General features: G+C 36.3%; 3 protein-coding genes across 6 annotated transcripts; all 3 read left to right on the plus strand.

Annotated features, from left to right (window-relative positions):
* Positions 1–681: 681 nt before the first annotated feature.
* LOC124219251 (carbohydrate sulfotransferase 5-like) lies at positions 682–6,811 on the plus strand. Of its 2 annotated transcripts, none has more exons than XM_069136461.1 (6): positions 682–1,911; positions 3,202–3,338; positions 3,441–3,697; positions 4,901–5,099; positions 5,186–5,365; positions 5,700–6,811. In XM_069136461.1, the coding sequence occupies exons 1-6, from the start codon at positions 1,768–1,770 to the stop codon at positions 6,013–6,015; spliced, it is 1,233 nt and encodes a 410-aa protein (XP_068992562.1). In that variant the 5' UTR covers positions 682–1,767; the 3' UTR covers positions 6,016–6,811. The 2 variants fall into 2 exon arrangements, with proteins under 2 accessions (XP_068992562.1, XP_046482520.1); XM_046626564.2 differs by having other exon boundaries at positions 3,462–3,697.
* Positions 6,812–9,258: 2,447 nt separating this feature from the next.
* Positions 9,259–14,992, plus strand: LOC124219246 (carbohydrate sulfotransferase 5-like). Of its 2 annotated transcripts, XM_046626558.2 has the most exons (7): positions 9,259–10,164; positions 11,437–11,573; positions 11,697–11,932; positions 13,177–13,375; positions 13,462–13,641; positions 13,972–14,227; positions 14,315–14,992. In XM_046626558.2, the coding sequence occupies exons 1-7, from the start codon at positions 10,021–10,023 to the stop codon at positions 14,603–14,605; spliced, it is 1,443 nt and encodes a 480-aa protein (XP_046482514.1). In that variant the 5' UTR covers positions 9,259–10,020; the 3' UTR covers positions 14,606–14,992. The 2 variants fall into 2 exon arrangements, with proteins under 2 accessions (XP_046482514.1, XP_046482515.1); XM_046626559.2 differs by having other exon boundaries at positions 9,265–10,164; positions 13,972–14,446.
* Positions 14,993–18,145: 3,153 nt separating this feature from the next.
* LOC124219249 (carbohydrate sulfotransferase 5-like) lies at positions 18,146–22,409 on the plus strand. Of its 2 annotated transcripts, none has more exons than XM_069136409.1 (6): positions 18,146–18,970; positions 20,087–20,223; positions 20,347–20,582; positions 21,087–21,285; positions 21,361–21,540; positions 21,614–21,854. In XM_069136409.1, exons 1-6 carry the CDS (start codon positions 18,800–18,802, stop codon positions 21,633–21,635), a joined length of 945 nt encoding a protein of 314 aa, XP_068992510.1. In that variant the 5' UTR covers positions 18,146–18,799; the 3' UTR covers positions 21,636–21,854. The 2 variants fall into 2 exon arrangements, with proteins under 2 accessions (XP_068992510.1, XP_046482517.1); XM_046626561.2 differs by lacking the exon at positions 21,614–21,854 and adding an exon at positions 21,863–22,409 and having other exon boundaries at positions 18,153–18,970.
* Positions 22,410–22,921: the final 512 nt, after the last annotated feature.

Genomic DNA, 22,921 nt, shown 5'->3' on the forward strand with positions numbered 1-22,921 from the left:
TGAACCGTAAATATCAAACATCATTACGTAACAATGAAATCCAGAGGGAATTGGTCGGTTCGGTAGGCTGAACGTTTTGTCAATTTGTTACTCCGATGTTCGAATACAGCCGATGGTTTGTTTGTGTCATCGAAACATCAAACAATGACTCTCTGTGCCTGTAATTCATGTAATTCGACGCATCGCCAAGAGTTGAGAAATTGCAAAGCAAGATCAAAACGCTTAACATCACTTGGCAAAAAATATGCAAAGTACTAAACATTCATAATTTGTCGTTCCTGCTATAATCGCACATAGTGGACCGAATATTGCAAACCCAATTCATCGCGCAATAACCGTTAAGCAAGTTTGAAAACTGTTTGCACTTTCGTGACATTTTTATTCACAATTTTCCAAGATGTCTGCCGAGAATCTTTAAGACAGAGCAATAAGTTTTGGATGAGAAACTGAATGCGTCAACTTCCAAAATGACTGAACAATAATTGATTTCCGTTTAATTCGTATACTTATCAAGTATATCCCAGACTTGGAGTTAATATAGTTTCTTGAACTCCAAATTCTGCTGTATCGCTTGATGTGTATCAAGAAAGAGACGAAATTCTAATACTCACCGTTTATGGTAACAATGAAACAATCGATTGACAGATATTGTAAGTATTCACAATAAAATCGTCAATATTTAATTCAAAGAATTACATTTGAAACGTCGAAACGAAAACAGATTTGGAACAATTACCTTCAATATTGAATGATAAAGATGCTAACGCTATTCACGTACAAACGTCAATTCGAATCGTTTTAGTTTTTAAACAGAAACATGTATTGATAAAAATTGAATTGTGCAAAACGTGTTGAATTTTGTCACAGCCGTGAATTTAAATTTGTACAATCTAATCAAATTATACATTATACAGATTTGATAGAATTACAACGGGTTACATTTGTAACTTGGAAGCAAAAGAAAAGGCTAGAAAAAAAAATTCAAGCAATTGGTTTTCTTGAAAAGTTTCGTACCGACGCTTCCGCTTCAGTACGTTTATTTCTTTCTGGCTACTGCAATTAGAGGAAATGATTCTTTCAAGTGCGCTTGCAGATACGGATTAAAGCAGCGTCTCGCAGCCCCGCGTCGAACGAACACTGACATGGTCCCCTCCACCTGTAAAGATTCGAATTATCGTTATGAGTGACTTCTTTGCCTCAGCGTACAATTATAGTAGTTAGGCGTAAGCAAAAGTATCAGGTCATATTGTCGACTTAGCACGGTTGCGAACCGCGAGTATTATTTTCCAACAAAATTTATCACTGATAATCAATTCACCACCGAATTAAATTGTGCACTGTATTCTCACGGAGTTGATGTGAAGATTTTCGCGCTACATGTTGTGTAAAATTTGTTCCCGCGAAACTTGACTCGCTGTGCAATTTTCTGACCAAAAAAAAAAACCGCAATTGCGTCTGAAAGTGTTTGATTCCGAACAGGAAAAAAAAACTCATCATAAGAGGGAAAAAAAATTCAAAATCCAAAACACAATGGTTTAGGTAAATCGATACGAGGATATTTACAAGAAAAAAAAAATACGTGATTAGGGTAGATATTAAATGATCGAATGATCGGAAATTCGGAGCTTCCGTGTCACGTGTTTTTCCAACGGTTCGATTTTCTTTTTCACACCGTATAACGTAATCGCAAGAAAGAAAAAAACAACATCCGAAATCAACTTGTTAAGAAATTCGATAAGCACGACCGATGTTGGACTGAACCACAGGATGATGTCAAAGAAAACAAACTTTTTCGGCTTGTTGGTAACAGGATGTTTACTCTCGGTGCTTTTGTTCTTCAATGGGGAATACGGCAGCCCCTCAAAGCACGAAGTGCAGCCGTCGGCAGCTTTTCACGAGTCGAAGGAAAATGTAAGTTAGGTCAGAAATCCTAAACGCGAATTAATTAAGTATCAGCTTTCTTGTTACCAAACGTCATTCTATCAGTTACATAAAATACACCCACAGAATTTTACAATCCGGAAGTATGGGTATATGTATCAATTATTACGAGTATCAACTTTAAGATATTTTGCAAGCAATATTTCGTAATTATTAACCATGTAATGCTAACGAATTATGATCAATTTTTCACTGATTTTGTCTGTTGTTGAATTCCTGAGCGTTAATTTTTCTCCCAAAAAAGTAACTGTTGAACGAAAATAAATGTGGGATTTTTTCTTGTTCCAACTGTTTCCAAACAGTTGATAGTGTTGAATTTATGAATCTTATTTTTACATTATTCTTTATATCACCGACGTATCTAGTAATTAGTTAAACGAAAGGTTTTCCTCATAATCGTATAAATTTTATTCTCTATTGATTAGATTATTTTCAACGTTTTCGGCAGTACTGCTTGCTAGTTGAAGTTCACGGAATAAGTTATTCGTTCCCGCGTGCTCGGTGATCACCTGTTCAAATATCCAATAGGTATTCAGCAGCAATGAAAATATCTAAAATGAACCATTCGCCATAATTATGAAGCCTTCCGTTGAAGTAAAAATCGCGTATAATTTAGATTCAATAAAAATGGGCATAAAATAAATGGCGATTGTAATAAGAGAATATCATGAAAGTTAACACTCGGTGACCGCCGACTCGGCATCACTCAAATCGTCCATGAATAATAATTTGAGTTTTTGATTTCATCGAAATTTTTATGGGTGATCACACCTAATGTGATAAGCTTTCAGGACATTTTTCGATTTCTTTTTGTTCATCGGTTCATGAAATGCGAATTTGTTATTTTTTTTTTTTTTTTTATGGCCAGCCTGCGAAAAACAGACGAAGAACGTGAGTGATGCCGAGTCGGCGGTGACCGAGTTTTAACTTTCAAGATATTCTCTCAGTACGTCAATTATCGTTGTTCGGATGCATTTGAATCTGATAAAATGGTTCTGTTGACTTGTTTCCTTGGAGATGAGAAAAAAAGGGCAAAAACAAACATTATTATTGGCATCGTTGTGAAGTTTTTTTTTTTTTTTTTTTTAATAGGTCACTTTGTTAAGTTAGAATCAATAAACAGAAATAGCGTATTGCTATTGGAAAGACAATGCCGCTGTAGGAGAATACAGTATCTTCCAAACTGATTGTTTTATTTTCAGACTTACCGTGAACAGTTGTTCTTATGTTTTTTCCAAGCGCCGCACATTATTATTTCAGAATACCACAGCTGATAAGAAAGAACATGATTCTGCATCAAAGGATATCGAAAAAATCCTTAATATGCAGAGAGAATTAATCATCAAAGACATGAAGAACTATGAATATCCCAATGGAAAATACAATATCAGTGCCAGGTAAGGAAGTTGTTTTTAACGACTGAATTTTTTCATTTTTTTCACTCACTGCATTCTGTCATTCCAAAGTTTCCAAATCTTCTCAAGATTTTTAATTTGTAGAAAAGTAATATTACGTTGCAGCAAACTTGAGGATTTGGTGATGGAAAAGAAAGGAACACCGATCAGAAGTATAATTGTAACAACGTGGCGAAGCGGAAGCACATTTTTCGGCGATATTCTTAACGCAAATCCGGCAAATTATTACCACTATGAACCGCTGCTGGCTTTCGACATCGTTCAAGTCCGAGGTCCTCCCTTGTCTTCGAAGGCTTTGAAGTGGGTCAAGGATTTGCTCAACTGCGAATACGAAGATCTAGGTGATTTGAATTCACGTTAAGCACCGACATTCGCCGGACCCTACAATAATTTGTACGACAATTTTTGGTATCGCAACTGCTTTTACACATCGAGCAGTTACTTATGGGGTGAACCATGCGAATCGCATCAATGGACAGCAATTTTGACTACCGGCGTCCGTGCGAAATCGGTTCTGTAATAATCTGCTGGAAAACTCGATCGCTTATTGTAGTGTTTCTGAAATTTGAAAGCAAAAAGAAATCGTGATTGATAATTCCTGGGAAATATATCTTTTCACAGATGGACCAGGGAATAAATTCAACCGGTTTAGCGAGCAAATGTTACACTTTATTCTTGACATCGGGTGTTCGTTACTTAATAGCGAAATGAAATCAGCGGTATATCATCATTCATGATCCATGTTCATCTTTTCGTAGTGTCAAAAATGTGGTTTTTTACAAATCGGTTACAAAAGAATTTAAACTAGTTAAAAATTTCACTAAATTTACAATACCTCACATGATATATGAATAAGGCAATGTTGCGTAGAATATTTTTGTTTAATTGGAGATCTCCTTGAAATTACGCGAACTGTAAAGAAATGTCGACACGGTAGTATTTTACTTGTTGAGCAAACAACTGCATCTGTGTCAAGAGACTTCGTACGGAAAGTCTTAACACAGCTGAATGCTCAATCCGTAGGTTATGCCGACTGTGAAAATACTTGCACGTTCAATACGAAGCGTTTGTTTTTGAAAACAAACATTTTGGTCGTTACGAATTCACGGAAACAAAGGATCGTTGGAGGAAAAGTTATTCAATCAATCCTGTTAGGAGTCAGCGATTCTATGGTTGATAAAATAACATGGACCTGGACAATCGATAAGGAGAGAATACTCATGCTAGAATTATGTCCTTGGATCCAGTATGAAGACAAGGGATGTAAAATGCTCTCCGAAGTCTTGACGCGCAATTCAATCCAAGGACATTAGAAAATAAACTATCCTTATTGAAAATGTTGTAGTATGATATCAAATGAATTGATTATCCGGTAGACCATGTAGAGTTTGCAGAACACGCATCACCCTGACGAGATGCTATTCAATTTATCTGACACACTATCTGCAAAAGGTTGCAGTAACAACACTTGACAATTACTCACTGATTACTCCAGTCTCCGACAGCATCCAATCCATATTGTTGACTTCGATATTATATTTCAGGTGAATATATCGACTACGGAAAACCACATCCGTGGGTTTTTAATCACAATACGAATTTGTGGAAGCAGTGTGGACGTCACAAAGGGGTCTGCTATGACCACAAATTTCTCAGCTCGATGTGCAAGCTCTTTCCATTCCAATCGATGAAACTTGTACGACTGAGGTTACGAATCGCACAGGAGCTTCTTGCGGATGAAAAGTTGGTGGATTATCACTGGTATATTATGCAGTTCATTCAAACTCTGACATCCTTCGCTTCAATTTGTGGTGGTCACCGTTTTTCAGATTAGCCGTACGGATGGTGCTGTTGGTGAGAGATCCTCGAGGGATTCTTCAGTCGAGAAAACATCGTGACTTTTGTCCACCAAGTCCTGATTGTTCCGATCCAGCTTTGACGTGCGCGGATCTTGTCTCAGATTACAAAGTTGCTGTTGAACTGCTGAAGAAATACCCAACTAGATTCAAGTATGCTGTTTCCTTGTATTGCAACGATTTTTTTTTTTTTTTTGTAAACGCAGAATGGTAACTGTACAAAAATACGTCTCAGTCCACACATGCATCTAGTGTAATACTATCGTATTGGAGTATCGAAACACGGCGTTGAACAAGCTTGCAATAACCGCTCACCAATTGATACTCATCGAATCTCATAAACGGACGCCAAAATTTGTACATGATTGACGAAACTGCGAATCGTTTTATCATTCTTTCGATATTTCGCGAAATTATACTGCGATGACTTGTCTCTAGCTGTGTTCTATAGGTGAGTTTGGCGATAAAGTAACGTTATGTTTCGCAGAGTGATACGATACGAAGATCTTTCCCTGGATCCGTACAAGTATGTCGAAGAACTTTATAAGTTTTACGGACTCTTTTTTCATCCGGAAACGAAAAAATTTCTTGATACTCATACCAAAGCTAGCAAGGGTGGAGTGTCGAGTACTTTTCGAGATTCAGCAGCAGCTCCGTTTCATTGGAGAACAGAATTGAAATTCGAGGAAGTAGAAGAAATACAAGAATCTTGTGTAACTGCTATGAAATACTGGGGTTACGTTCCAGCAATGAACGCCACTCATCAGACGGAATTCAAACCTGTGACAGACTTTTTGTTATGATTGTAAGAATGGAAGAATACGCCGCACGCTGAGGAACGTATATTATTCGCAACGAATTGTACAAGTGCATATCATTTCTATTCGCCAAAGCTATTCACGTATTTATATCGATTTGCATGGTTTCGATATTTGAACAAAAACGAATATGAATGGAAATTGGCTCAAGCAAGACAGACTCAATTTCATCACAGCTGTGAATTTAAATTTTTACAACCTGATCAAATTACCTTCACAGGGGTGAATAGATAGGAAATTATACTGTATACAGATTCGACAGAAATGAAATGTCGGTTTACGCGTGGCTCGGAGTCTACATTTTCACCCAAGACTCCCGGTATATATTTTTCTTCTACCCTTCTAATTTTCCACAGTTGGATTACTTCGTTTCGTTCCGAAAACCCATTTATTGGCATTGCAATCCGAGTTTTAGACCAATGTTATAAACTTGGCACGGTTAAGAACTGTGAATATTGTTCTAAAAAAAGAACCTCATCAATTGATAATCAATTTACAATCGAGTTAAATTTTGAACTGCATTCTCGAGGAGTTGATCTAAACATTTTCATATTGCGTGAAATTTGATCGCGTGAAACTTGACTTACTATGCAATTTCATTAAAAGAAAAACAGAAGAAAAACGAACCACCATTACGTCGCGAAATGTTTAATTGCAAAAAGAAAAAAATCATCGTAAAAAAAAAAATCTCATGTCAAACGCCGCACAATTTCTTACACAACCTACACAATCGTTTATATAACGTATTGTATGTATAGATAGTTGAAATAAATAATAAAATTACGTGATTTGGGTACATATCAAATGATCCAATGATCGGAAATCCAACGATTCGATTTTCTTTCTTCCACCGTATAATACAACAATAATAAGAAAGACAAACAACGATGTTCGACTGAGCCATTGGATAAGGTTGAAGAAAACAAGCTTGCTCGGTTTGTTGAAACCAGGAAGGTTTGTCTCGGTGTTTTATCCCTCTACGGGAAATACAAGAGCCCTTCAATGTACGAAATGCAATCTTCAGCGGCCCTTGGAAAACGTAAGTTCGGTCAGAAATCTGACCGCGAATCAATCAATTAATTAGTTATGTACCGTGTCGTGGCATTTTGACTTACAATTAGTCGCAGTAGCTCAGAGTTAGAGTAGCTCAGTGGTACAAACAGTTGTCCGCAAAGCGGAAGATCCCGAGTTCGAATCTCCCGATCCAATCCAAGCCGTGAAACATTTTTTCCGGACTCGCCGGAAATGCACGTCACAGTAGCTATAAAAAAAAAACTCATTATTGAGCATAATTCGATCAGTTATATCAAATACAGCAACAAAATTTGTGAACTGGAACTAAGGGTATGTATATAAATGGTTTTTCAACAAACAAACATGTATAAAAATTATCACTATCGAACTTTCGAATCAAATAATATCTCATTGTCAGTGAAATTCGTCGCCGATCGCCCCAAGTTCATTAAAAACATGAACACGTACTTTAAACGTCGTTGTAACTTCGTCGAAGGTGAAACTTATTCTGATTTATGTTTCCGCTGATATCCAACCGAAAAATGAAAAGTGTAAATTTAATACCTGTTTACGTGAAGAATGATAACACCGGTCAACACGAATTTTGAGTCTGGGTTCTGCATGTCAATTTTGAATATCTTCTGTCTAACTGATAGATCAAAAAATATTTTTAATAGAAAAATTTTGTTTTTGTAGAAACGAGAACGATACTTTGGATTTTAAGAAAAATTGAATATTTTCTCAAACATTTATTGTAAATAAAAATTAAACAAACTTAGTTTCACATTCAAATCACTTTTATTCAAAAACAACAAGCAATAATAAACCACAAGTGTAAAAGAATTGATAGACAAAGTTTACAAATTAATATTTTTCGTACTTCTTCTACTTTCGTATGAACTTTTGCGTATCAGACCCCAAACGTAATCTCCCATCATGCTCTCGTTATGCTAACCCTGATAACGTTGATCACGGTGACGTCTATCACATATAACCCGAATCCATCTGCATTATCCATCTGACATAGACAATGAAAACGTGACGCAGACACCTGTTTCAAGAGTATCTCGCTGTAATCAATCCCCCCCCTTCTGCTTGTCGAATCTGACTCACGATTATGAACAATGTTCGCCCTCGCATGGACACGTAACTGTCATAGTTATTGTACTCGACCAGAAACATCGATCGATCCAAACTTTGTGCAGCTGAACCGTAAATATCAAACATCATTACGTAACAATGAAATCCAGAGGGAATTGGTCGGTTCGGTAGGCTGAACGTTTTGTCAATTTGTTACTCCGATGTTCGAATACAGCCGATGGTTTGTTTGTGTCATCGAAACATCAAACAATGACTCTCTGTGCCTGTAATTCATGTAATTCGACGCATCGCCAAGAGTTGAGAAATTGCAAAGCAAGATCAAAACGCTTAACATCACTTGGCAAAAAATATGCAAAGTACTAAACATTCATAATTTGTCGTTCCTGCAATAATCGCACATAGTGGACCGAATATTGCAAACCCAATTCATCGCGCAATAACCGTTAGGCAAGTTTGAAAACTGTTTGCACTTTCGTAACATTTTTATTCACAATTTTCCAAGATGCGTGCCGTGAATCTTTAAGACAGAGCAATAAGTTTTGGATGAGAGACTGAATGCGTCAACTTCCAAAATGACTGAACAATAATTGATTTCCGTTCAATTCATATACTTATCAAGTATATCCCAGACTTGGAGTTAATATAGTTTCTTGAACTCCAAATTCTGCTGTATCGCTTGATGTGTATCAAGAAAGAGACGAAATTCTAATACTCAACGTTTATGGTAACAATGAAACAATCGATTGACAGATATTGTAAGTATTCATAATCAAGTCGTCAATATTTAATTCAAAAGAATTACATTTCAAACGTCGAAACGAAACCAGATTTGGAACAATTACCTTCAATATTGAATGATAAAGATGCTAACGCTATTCACGTACTAACGTCAATTCGAATCGTTTTAGTTTTTAAACAGAAACATGTATTGATGAAAATTGAATTGTGCAAAACGTGTTGAATTTTGTCACAGCCGTGAATTTAAATTTGTACAATCTAATCAAATTATACATTATACAGATTTGATAGAATTACAACGGGTTACATTTGTAACTTGGAAGCAAAAGAAAAGGCTAGAAAAAAAAATTGAAGCAATTGGTTTTCTTGAAAAGTTTCGTACCGACGGTTCTGCTTCAGTACGTTTATTTCTTTCTGGCTACTGCAATTAGAGGAAATGATTCTTTCAAGTGCGCTTGCAGATACGGATTAAAGCAGCGTCTCGCAGCCCCGCGTCGAACGAACACTGACATGGTCCCCTCCACCTGTAAAGATTCGAATTATCGTTATGAGTGACTTCTTTGCCTCAGCGTACAATTATAGTAGTTAAGCGTGAGCAAAAGTATCAGGTCATATTGTCAACTTAGCACGGTTGCGAACCGCGAGTATTATTTTCCAACAAAATTTATCACTGATAATCAATTCACCACCGAATTAAATTGTGCACTGTATTCTCACGGAGTTGATGTGAAGATTTTCGCGCTACATGTTGTGTAAAATTTGTTCCCGCGAAACTTGACTCGCTGTGCAATTTTCTGACCAAAAAAAAAAAAACCGCAATTGCGTCTGGAAGTGTTTGATTCCGAACAGGAAAAAAAAACTCATCATAAGAGGGAAAAAAAATTCAAAATCCAAAACACAATGATTTAGATAAATCGATACGGGGATATTTACAAGAAAAAAAAAATACGTGATTAGGGTACATATTGAATGATCGAATGATCGGAAATTCGGAGCTTCCGTGTCACGTGTTTTTCCAACGGTTCGATTTTCTTTTTCGCACCGTATAACGTAATCGCAAGAAAGAAAAAAACAACATCCGAAATCAACTTGTTGAGAAATTCGATAAGCACGACCGATGTTGGACTGAACCACAGGATGATGTCAAAGAAAAGAAACTTTTTCGGCTTGTTGGTAACAGGATGTTTACTCTCGGTGCTTTTGTTCTTCAATGGGGAATACGGCAGCCCCTCAAAGCACGAAGTGCAGCCGTCGGCAGCTTTTCACGAGTCGAAGGAAAATGTAAGTTAGGTCAGAAATCCTGAACGCGAATTAATTAAGTATCAGCTTTCTTGTTACCAAACGTCATTCTATCAGTTACATAAAATACACCCACAGAATTTTACAATCCGGAAGTATGGGTATATGTATCAATTATTACGAGTATCAACTTTAAGATATTTTGCAAGCAATATTTCGTAATTATTAACCATGTAATGCTAACGAATTATTATTGTCTGTTGTTGAATTCCTGAGCGTTAATTTTTCTCCCAAAAAAGTAACTGTTGAACGAAAATAAATGTGGGATTTTTTCTTGTTCCAACTGTTTCCAAACAGTTGATAGTGTTGAATTTACGAATCTTATTTTTACATTATTCTTTATATCACCAACGTATCTAGTAATTAGTTAAACGAAAGGTTTTCCTCATAATCGTATAAATTTTATTCTCTATTGATTAGATTATTTTCAACGTTTTCGGCAGTACTGCTTGCTAGTTGAAGTTCACGGAATAAGTTATTCGTTCCCGCGTGCTCAGTGATCACCTGTTCAAATATCCAATAAGTATTCAGCAGCAATGAAAATATCTAAAATAAACCATTCGCCATAATTATGAAGCCTTCCGTTGAAGTGAAAATCATGTATAATTTAGATTCAATAAAAATGGGCGTAAAATAGATGGTGATTATACTGAGAGAATATCATGAAAGTTAACACTCGGTGACCGCCGACTCGGCATCACTCAAATCGTCCATGAATAATAATTTGAGTTTTTGATTCCATCGAAATTTTTATGGGTGATCACACCTAATGTGATAAGCTTTCAGGACATTTTTCGATTTCTTTTTGTTCATCGGTTCGTGAAATGCGAATTTGTTATTTTTTTTTTTTTTTTATGGCGAGCCTGCGAAAAACAGACGAAGAACGTGAGTGATGCCGAGTCGGCGGTGACCGAGTTTTAACTTTCAAGATATTCTCTCAGTTTGACAATTATCGTTGTTCGGATGCATTTGAATCTGATAAAATGGTTCTGTTGACTTGTTTCCTTGGAGATGAGAAAAAAAGGGCAAAAACAAACATTATTATCGGCATCGTTGTGAAGTTTTTTTTTTTTTTTTTTTTAATAGGTCATTTTGTTAAGTTAAAATCAATAAACAGAAATAGCGTATTGCTATTGGAAAGACAATACCGCTGTAGAAGAATACAGTATCTTCCAAACTGATTGTTTTATTTTCAGACTTACCGTGAACAGTTGTTCTTATGTTTTTTCCAAGCGCCGCACATTATTATTTCAGAATACAACAGCTGATAAGAAAGAACATGATTCTGCATCAAAGGATATCGAAAAAATCCTTAATATGCAGAGAGAATTAATCATCGAAGACATGAAGAACTATGAATATCCCAATGGAAAATACAATATCAGTGCCAGGTAAGGAAGTTGTTTTTAACGACTGAATTTTTTCATTTTTTTCACTCACTGCATTCTGTCATTCCAAAGTTTCCAAATCTTCTCAAGATTTTTAATTTGTAGAAAAGTAATATTACGTTGCAGCAAACTTGAGGATTTGGTGATGGAAAAGAAAGGAACACCGATCAGAAGTATAATTGTAACAACGTGGCGAAGCGGAAGCACATTTTTCGGCGATATTCTTAACGCAAATCCGGCAAATTATTATCACTATGAACCGCTGCTGCCTTTGGACATCGTTCGAGTCCGAGGTCCTCCCTTGTCTTCGAAGGCTTTGAAGTGGGTCAAGGATTTGCTCAACTGCGAATACGAAGATCTAGGTGATTTGAATTCACGTTAAACACCGACATTCGCCGAACCCTACAATAATTTGTACAGCAATTTTTGGTATCGCAACTGCTTTTACACAACGAGCAGTTACTTATGGGATGAACCATGCGAATCGCATCAATGGACAGCAATTTTGACTACCGGCGTCCGTGCGAAATCGGTTCTGTAATAATCTGCTGGAAAACTCGATCGCTTATTGTGGTGTTTCTGAAATTTGAAAGCAAAAAGAAATCGTAATTGATAATTCCTGGGAAATATATCTTTTCACAGATGGACCAGGGAATAAATTCAACCGGTTTAGCGAGCAAATGTTACACTTCATTCCTGACATCGGATGTTCGTTACTTATTAACGAAATGAAATCAGCGGTATATCATTATTCATGATCCATGTTCATCTTTTCGTAGTGTCAAAAATGTGGTTTTTTACAAATCGGTTACAAAAGAATTTAAACTAGTTAAAAATTTCACTAAATTTACAATACCTCACATGATATATGAATAAGGCAATGTTGCGTAGAATATTTTTGTTTAATTGGAGATCTCCTTGAAATTACGCGAACTGTAAAGAAATGTCGACACGGTAGTATTCAACTTGTTGAGCAAACAACTGCATCTGTGTCAAGAGACTTCGTACGGAAAGTCTTAACACAGCTGAATGCTCAATCCGTAGGTTATGCCGACTGTGAAAATACTTGCACGTTCAATCCGAAGCGTTTGTTTTTGAAAACAGACATTTTGGTCGTTACGAATTCACGAAAATGGTTATAGTAATTGCTGAGAGAGTGAGTTCCGAGTCCTTCGGACAAAGGATCGTTGGAGAGAAAGTTATTTAATCAATCCTGTTAGGAGTCAGCGATTCTATGGTTGATAAAATAACATGGACCTGGACAATCGATAAGGAGAGAATACTCATGCTAGAATTATGTCCTTGGATCCAGTATGAAGACAAGGGATGTAAAATGCTCTCCGAAGTCTTGACGCGCAATTCGATCCAAGGACATTAGAAAATAAACTATCCTTATTGAAAATGTTGTAGTATGACATCAAATGAATTGATTATCCGGTAGACCATGTAGAGTTTGCAGAACACGCACCCTGACGAGATGCTATTCAATTTATCTGACACACTATCTGCAAAAGGTTGCAGTAACAACACTTGACAATTACTCACTGATTACTCCAGTCTCCGACAGCATCCAATCCATATTGTTGACTTCGATATTATATTTCAGGTGAATATATCGACTACGGAAAACCACATCCGTGGGTTTTTAATCACAATACGAATTTGTGGAAGCAGTGTGAACGTCACAAAGGGGTCTGCTATGACCACAAATTTCTCAGCTCGATGTGCAAGCTCTTTCCATTCCAATCGATGAAACTTGTACGAATGAGGTTACGAATCGCACAGGAGCTTCTCGCGGATGAAAAGTTGGTGGATTATCACTGGTATATTATGCAGTTTATTCAAACTCTGACATCCTTCGCTTCAATTTGTGGTGGTCGCCGTTTTTCAGATTAGCCGTACGCATAGTGCTGTTGGTGAGAGATCCTCGAGGGATTCTTCAGTCGAGAAAACATCGTGCCTTTTGTCCACCAAGTCCTGATTGTTCCGATCCAGCTTTGACGTGCGCGGATCTTGTCTCAGATTACAAAGTTGCTGTTGAACTGCTGAAGAAATACCCAACTCGATTCAAGTATGCTGTTATTTTTATCGCAATGCTTTTTTTTTTGTAAAAACAGAGAATGATAGCCGTACGAAAACATGCCTGTATCAGTAGATGCATATGGTGCAATACTGTCGTCCTTGAGTATCAAAACAAGAAGCTGAATAAGCTATCAATCATTGCTCATTAATGGTTGCACATCGAATGTCTTAAACGGACACGAAAATTTGTATTTGATTTGGAAAATCGCGATTCTTAAAATCGTTCTCCTGATATTTAGTGATAACATAGCTGTGATAAATAAGCTCTTGCTGTGTTCTCTGGATATGTTTGACCATGATATGACATCACATTTCACAGGGTGATACGATACGAAGAACTTTCCCTGGATCCGTACAAACAGGCCGAAGAACTTTACAAGTTTTACGGACTCTTTTTTCATCCGGAAACGAAAAAATTTCTCGATACTCATACAAAAACCAATAAGGAAGTATGGAGTACATTTCGAGATTCAAAAACTGCTCCGTTTCATTGGAGAACGGAGTTAACATTTGAAGAAGTAGAAGAAATACAAGAATCCTGCACCACTGCAATGAAATACTGGGGTTACGTTCCGGTAATGAACGCTTCTCATCAAAAGGAATTCAACCCTGTTACAAACTACGTATTAAAATTGTAACGAATTTTTTTTACTCACCCGCAGAGATTTTCAAAAATTTCAACGCCGTCCAATTTCTATAAGATGGGATTCACAGGGATCACGAGTGGAAATATATTTCAAATAGTGATGAACGCATTTTACTTACAACAACTTGTAGTACTGCGTAACGAAGTGTTGAACAGTTTTGTAAACTCTTATCTTATTGCAATTGGTTACATGATATGGTATTTATATAAATTCGGAAGGTTCTTCAACTTCCGCATCTACATTTTTCATTTTACTTTTATTGCCGTCACAAATATCTTACTCTCGAGGGCTTTTCCAAGTAGATAAAATAAACACTCACGAATACGTGCACTTCCCTTTTCGAATATCGCGGAAGATTAAAAACTTATCATCCCTGCAATAATCACACGCATTGCAAACCATTCTTTTTACACTCTGACAAATTCGGAAACTGCTCGACCACTTTCTGGTATTTATTTATCCGACAAGACCTGTCACAGGTGTAGGAAATCCGAACCAATAGACTTTGGAAAACGCTACCTTACAGTTGCAATGTGTTTGAATGATGCAACAAATAAAAAAGATACTGCTGATTCAACCTAAATTCGAGATGATTAGACATTAGCCTGCATTTTTTGAAGTCATATTTCCGTGGGTATACCGCACGATCCCCATGTTGGCCATCTTTGGCATTAGGATATAAGTCAGGAAAACATATGACATCCATTCATGCCACGTGTTCAGAAGTTGTTCCTGAACCCTCAGAATCTGATAAAGAACTGTTGCACCTTACTTTCTCGGTCGGCATTATAGAGTGGATGGTATATTGCTCTTGCTAATTTTGGCTATCCGTTATTTCTGTCAATATTGCGCAAGATTTGGTAGACCCTGAACTACGCAGAATTACAAAAAACCTGTGTGTGAATTCCTTTATAATCGCAAAGAATTGGTTCCACTCCACTCTCGTAAAATGAAACTAGTTTTATCGTCCGTCTGAATTTTCCTCATTCAAAGTTATAGTCAACATTTTTGCACTTCTCGTTCTTGTTCTGCGTGTTTGAGAACCTTTGACGTTGAACTCGTACGCGACAAATACACTAAATATGCGGCGTGCTCCGTAACGGTTTATGAATTCGTATCACTGCGCAACGTTCACGCGCAAGTTACAGTACTGACAACCAAAACATTTGGTTGCCGATACACAGAAAATTTGGTGCGGACGTTGGATTTGAATTTTCACGAGTGCGCAATGTTTGCGCGCAGGTTATAGTAGTCACCCGTCAAAACATTTGGCTGACCGTACAACAATAATTCCATTCGCACTTGATGAAAAAGCCATTTTGTTGAAAACACTAAATATAAATAACAAAATGATATAGTATGATTGAGAAAACAAATCTGTGTCCATTCATTGTGTCAACAAAATGAAGAGTTATGCTGGAATATATTTTTCGTTGCGACGACCAAAAATTGCCAACGAAACAATTTTGCTGCCTTGACTTAAGTATTTTTCTGGGTGTAGGAGGCGAGATTTTTATGGCATGAACCCCTGTTTTGAATTCAAACTTGATGCGTATTGCCGTTTATCGGATACCAAGATCCCAAACTGCATTCTGTCAAGGGGTGGAGGCGAATAGTAATTCGTAATTCGTAATTCGAGTGAGTAAGAGTAAAAGAAGAAGAAGATTTTTCATTCTACACTAACTTTGGTTTTTCATATCTCCAAAACTGTTGAACTGATTTCAATCAGATTAATAGAGCATGGGTACATGAGTAGGTTTTCTCGATCTTGATATTTTTTTTTTAAATTTTTTTAGAAAAGATTCACTCCTTTCGTCCCTTCAATGTTCAACTTCTGGGGGTCAATTATGTAATTTTAGTTTTCACATTTCCCACCATTCAAGCATTCTCAAATGTTTGCAAAGTTTAGTCAACCAATCAGAATGCTTGGATGCTGGAAAATGTGAAAAGTGAAATTACACAATGAACCCCCTGGTATCTATCCTTTCCTTTCTTGCTCACCGACATAAAATCGGACGCAGTTGAAGTTTCGATGTTACCATCGCTGTCACTCTTTCATCGGACATCTTCAGCTCAACGTTCACCTCCTAAGGATTTCACTCACGTCTGTAAAACTAATATTACTAATTACTGGTAATATGAATGTGACAATAACACGTCATGGAGCAATGGAAAGTGCAACTTTAATACCTGTTTACGTGTATAATGATAACAGCCAAGGGCAGAGAACGAACAGTACGTCCGTTTGAAAAAAAAATATAAGGTCCGAGATAAGATGCAATAAAATACTCTGATGAATATTTTTCCATGTATATTGGCTGTCGGTTGTACTGAAGAGTAAATCTTGGAAGGTGGTTTATTTTCGAGTAATTGAAAATTTGGAAATGTCACCTCGTGTTTCGTATCAGAATTATTCGATCATTCAAATTTTCTGAACTGTACGATTTTTCAATCCCCGCATCTAAAAAAAAAAACGACGTGTAGTTAGGATTATTTGCAACCCGTACTATCGGCTAGAAACATCGTGCATAAATAGTCTTCCGAATAGTAATAAAACTCGACACGACTCACTGATAATTCTTGTACAGTTTACAGTCTGTCCTATCATCGGTGCGTTGACACGAACAACCGTGCAATTTTCTACGGTTTGATAGGCATTTGGTATTTCGTTTTACATTGTATTCAACTCTCAATGAGAATTATGAAGGCCATTCGCTGGGTAAAACAGAACCAACAGTTCATGTTCCCCAACAGTCAGAACAGAAGGTGAGTAATTGGTTCAGACAAAGAGCTCGAATATGAATCGGTTTGCAGTTGACTGAAATAATTGGTTACCAGAAATGCGAAGCTTTTTGTTGATGGTATTCCTATGCTGCAAAAAATCTATTTACAAATACAAAAATAGAAATTCTTGGAGCCATAAATAAGAGCTTGGATCTTGATGTTTTATTTTGATCGCGTCAGGATCGATAAAAATCTAGTAGATTCGATCGATTGCATTTCATCAGCATCCGACTATAATTTGTTCAGTTATCATTTCTTATATTGTTCTGCGAAGAATTACAATTTTTCGTCATTTTTATTCACAATTTTCCAAGATGTCTGCCGAGAATCTTTAAGACAGAGCAATCAGTTTTGGATGAGAAACTGAATGCGTTAACTTTTAAAATGACGGAACAATAATTGATTTCCGTTTAATTCATATACTTATCAAGTATATCCCAGACTTGGAGTTAATTCACTTTCTTGAACTCCAAATTCTGCTGTATCGCATGATGTGTATCAAGAAAGAGACGAAATTCTAATACTCACCGTTTATGGTAACAATGAAACAATCGATTGACAGATATTGTAAGTATTCATAATCAAGTCGTCAATATTTAATTCAAAAGAATTATATTTCAGCCGTCGAAACGAAAGCAGATTTGGAACAATTATCTTTAATATTGAATGATAAAAATGCTAACGCTATTCACGTATTCACGTCAATTCGAATCGTTTTAGTTTTTAATCAGAAACATGTATTGATAAAAATTGAATTGTGCAAAACGTGTTGAATTTTGTCACAGCCGTGAATTTAAATTTTTACAATCTAATCGAATCATACGTTGTACAAATTTCATAGAATTATAACGAGTTACATTTGTGACTATGAAATAAAAGAAGCAAGAAAAAAAATTGAATATCGACGTATACAGATTCAAAATAATACAAGACGATTGTGATTCGGATTGATTTTCGTTTGTCACACGCAACTGGTTTTCTTGTAAAGTTTCGTACCGACGCGACGGTTCCGTTTCAGCATGTTTATATTTTTCCGATCACTGCAATCAGAGGAAATGAGTGTTTCAAAAGCGCGTGCAGATACGGTCGGCAGCAGCGAGTCGCAGCCCCGCGTCGAACGAACACTGACATGGTCCCCTCCACCTGTAAAGATTCGAAACATCGTTATGATTGAATTCTTTGCCTCAGCGTACAATAATAGTAGTTAGACGTGATCAAAAGTATCAGTTGATATTGTCAACTTGGTGTGGTTGGAAACTATAAATATTAGTTTTCATCAAATTTTATTAATTCATGATCAATTTACAGTCAAATTAAATTGTGCACTGTATTTTCAAGAAGTTAATATAAACTTTTTCGCGCTACATATTGTATAAAATTTGTTCGGTGAAACTTGACTCCCTGTGCAATTTCATGAAAAATAAACCTGATTATGTCACGAAGTGTTTGATTCCGAAGAGAAAGAAACTCATTGTAAAAGAAAATAAAAGATTTCTAAACGGAGTACACAATACTTCATGTAATTCATTGAACGGATAGTTACAAGAAAAAAAACACATGATCAGGGTACATATTAAATGATCGAATGATCAGAAATTCCGAGTTTCTGTGTCTCGCGTTTTTCCAACGATTCAATTTTCTTTTTTACACCGTATAATAATATAATCATAAAAAAAAACAACTTTCAAAATCGACGTGTTGAGAATTTCGACAAGTATGACCGGTGTTGAACTGAGCCACTGGATAATGTCGAAGAAAACAAACTTTTGCGGCTTGTTGGTAATGGGATGTTTCTTCTCGGTGTTTTTATTCTTCGATGGGAAATACGGCAACCCTTCAATGTACGAAATGCAACCGTCGGCAGCCCTTCTCGAGTCAAAGAAAAATGTAAGTTAGGTCAGAAATCCTGACTGCGAATTAATTAGGTATAAGCTTTCTTGTTATCAAACACCAGTCGATCAGATACATAAAGTATAACGACAAAATTTGATTATCCGGAAGTATTGATATGTTTACCAATTGATATGAGAATCAAACTGTCGAATCAGATTATATCTTAGAGCAATTGGTCGCTCGATAAGATATTTTGTAATTAACATGTACAGGTCTATACACATACATATGTACATATACAACAATTACATAAGCCAGAGTAATACAGAAATTAGTAGCCATCTAATGCTACGAAATTATAAACAATTTTTCACTGATCTTGTCTGTACTTGAATTCCTGAATGTTAGTTTTTCCCCCAAAAAGTAAATGTCAGTGGAAAATAAATGTAGCGTTTTTTCTTGTTTCAACTATTTTCAAACAGTTGATAATCTTGAATTGATAAATCTTATCATTACGTTATTCTATGTCCTGGCACCGTATCAATTAGTTAACCAAAAGGTTTTCCTCAAAATCGTATAAATTTTACTTATTATTGATTAAATCCTTTTTAACGTTTTCGGCAGTACTGCTGATCGGTTGGACTTGACAAAATAAATTATTCATTTCCGTGTACCCGTCGATCACCTGTTTAAATATCGTGTCGTTAAAATAAATCATTCGCCAGAGTTATGAAAGCTTCCATTGAAGTGAAAATGATAAATATTTCAGATTCAATAAAAGTGGACGTAAAATAGATGGTGATTATTTTTCAATCATTTCAATTTCAAATAGTTGTTGGGTGCTTTTGACTTTAAAAAAATGATTCTGTTGATTTACTTTCTTTTAGGCGGCGAAAACAGCAAAAACAATTATCATTATCATCGTTGTAAATTTGATCATTCAAAAATTGATCATTTTCATTTAATATTGAATATTATACTGATGTTACTGATGTACTGATTTCAATAAGTTGAAATTAATTACAAGCAGAAGTAGGGTATTATTGTTAGAAAAAAAAAATTACCTCTGTACAAGAATATAGTATCTTCCGAATTGATTGTTTTGATTTCAGCCTTTCCGTGAGCATTTATTCTTATATTTATTCCAAGTGCCGCACATTATTATTTCAGAATACCACAGCTGATAAGAAACAACCTGATTCTGAGTCAAAGGATATCGAAAAAATCCTTAATATGCAGAGAGAATTGATTATAAAAGATATGCAGGGCTACGAATATCCCAATGGAAAATATAATATCAGTGCCAGGTGAGGAAGTTGTTTTCAACGACTGAATGTTTTCATATTTTTCACACGCTGCACTCTGTCATCCAAGAGCTTCCAAACCTTCCCAAGATTTTTAATTTGTAGAAAAGTAATATTACGTTGCAGCAAACTTGAGGATTTGGTGATGGAAAATAACGGAACACCGATCAGAAGTATAATTGTAACAACGTGGCGAAGCGGAAGCACATTTTTGGGCGATATTCTCAACGCACATCCGGCAGACTTTTATCACTTCGAGCCGCTGCTGGCTTTCGATGAAATTAAAATTCGCGGTCCTCCGTTAGCCGAAAAGGCTTTGAAATTGACCAAGGATCTGCTCAACTGTGAATATGGAGATCTAGGTAATTTTTATTTTAATGTTACATTCTTCAATATTCTTAGTATTTCTGAATCAGTACAACCCAACTGAAGGTAATGATGAAAATTAACAGATTGAATATTTTAACGTACACGTACGAGCTTAGTCAGATTTTTATGCAGGCTGTTCAAAAATGTATGTAGAATGGGGCTATTGCGCCCATTTTTGTTGGAATTTTCTTTTTTCGTCATGCAGATCCAAAATAATTTATGTAGTAATTCTAGAAGGTTAAGCAAACTTTCATTCTCAACTGCCTGATGACTGATTACTGCTTCGAGTCCTCGTAACAACATAATTTCAATTCTCCGCTTGACGGCGAAAAGTTTGAAATCTCGTGAGGCGTTTCAAGCAATTGGCCCCCCCTGTCTTGCCGATAAAAATATCGTCGCGGTATGATTTCTTCGACCAATAGGGATCAATTATCTTGCGTATGTGCCGTATGTTTCTTATTCGCATGGAGAATGTTCATTCCGATTCTGTATTTCAGATGAATATATTGAATACGGAAAAACGCATTCTTTGATTTTTCATCACAACACGCATTTGTGGAAACAATGTCAAGCTCACAAAGGCCTGTGCTATAACCACAAATTCCTCAGCGCAATGTGTAAGCTCTTTCCATTCCAATCGATGAAATTTGTACGACTCAGGTTACAAGTTGCACAGGAACTTCTCGCGGAAGAAAAGTTCGTATATGGTTATTGGCAACCACAGTCTGACATTCTTCACTTCAATTTGTGCTGAACACGACCGTTTTTCAGATTAGCCGTACGCATTGTGTTGTTGGTCAGAGATCCTCGCGGGACTTTTCAATCAAGAAAACATCACTACTGGTGTCAACCACATCCTGACTGTTCCGATCCAGCTTTGACGTGCGCGGATCTGATCTCAGATTACAAAGTTGCTGTTGAACTGCTGAAGAAATACCCAACTAGATTCAAGTATGCAGTTTCCTTGCATTGCAAAGATTTTTTTGTAAACGCAGAATGGTAACTGTACAAAAACATGTTTCAGTCCCCACATGCATCTAATGTAATACTATCGTATTGGAGTATCGAAACACGGCGTTGAACAAGCTTGCAATAACCGCTCATCAATCACTCATCGAATCTCCTAAACGGACACCAAAATTTCCACATGATTGACGAAACTGCGAATCTTCTTATCATTCTTTCGATATTTCGTGAAATTATACTGCGATGACTTGTCTCTAGCTGTGTTCTATAAGTGAGTTTGGTGATAAAGTAACGTTATGTTTCGCAGAGTGATACGATACGAAGATCTTTCCCTGGATCCGTACAAACACGTTGAAGAACTTTATAAATTTTACGGACTCGATCTTCATCCGAGCACAAAGCAGTTTCTCGATTCTCATACGAAGGTCAAAAAGGGTAACACCATGAGTACTTTTCGAAATTCAGCAGCAACTCCGTTTCATTGGAAAACGGAATTGACATTTGAGGAAGTGGAGGAAGTTCAGCAATCCTGCGCGACTGCAATGAAATACTGGGGTTACGTTCCAGCAATGAACGCTACTCATCAGAAGGAATTCAACCCCGTGAAAGAATATTTGCTCAAATTATGAAAGATTCGGTGAAATATATAGGGCTGTGATATTCGTTGCTCTTCGTATTCTATAATCGTGACAAACTATTGCATCTCAGAGACTGACAAAATGAGATGGTTTCTTGTACTGTATCGAGGTTTCACCTCGTCGCATACATGGAGCATCTTTCTTGTATGACACGAGAAAAATTATTTATGAAAATTACAACATTACAACAAGCAACGAAGATTCTTTGTTCAATAACACGAACTATGCGTGTGAATGAGAACCAATTTTAGAAAACAAACCCAGTGCAGACAAAACGGTGGTTTTTGAAAATTAGTTATTCGCGTTAATTTTAATCCACTACAACGGTGCAATAATTAAATTACTTACGAAAAGGAAAAGGTTGTTCACGTTTTCTACTGAGGAATCTTTTCAGATATTAATCAAATAGTTACAGATCCCACGGTTCAAGTGCATATTTTCCAATCAAATCCAAGCCGAAAAAAAAAATTGAGAATAAAATTTCGAATAGTCACATGGAAATAACAATAGGATATTAAGAATTGATAGTTTACTGTGGTAGGTTCAATTATTCTATTGCAATTAGTACATCACTTACTCTTATACTGCAGTATACCGGAGTCTTCTTACACATGCATTATATCTATTAGCTCATCATCGAAAATTTAAGATGATCATGAACAATATATAAACTCTACGCGTCAACACTTTCACTTCATTATATTATAACAACGGGGCAATCAAGAATG

Source organism: Neodiprion pinetum, chromosome 5, assembly GCF_021155775.2.
Source record: "Neodiprion pinetum isolate iyNeoPine1 chromosome 5, iyNeoPine1.2, whole genome shotgun sequence".
Lineage (NCBI taxonomy): Eukaryota > Metazoa > Arthropoda > Insecta > Hymenoptera > Diprionidae > Neodiprion > Neodiprion pinetum.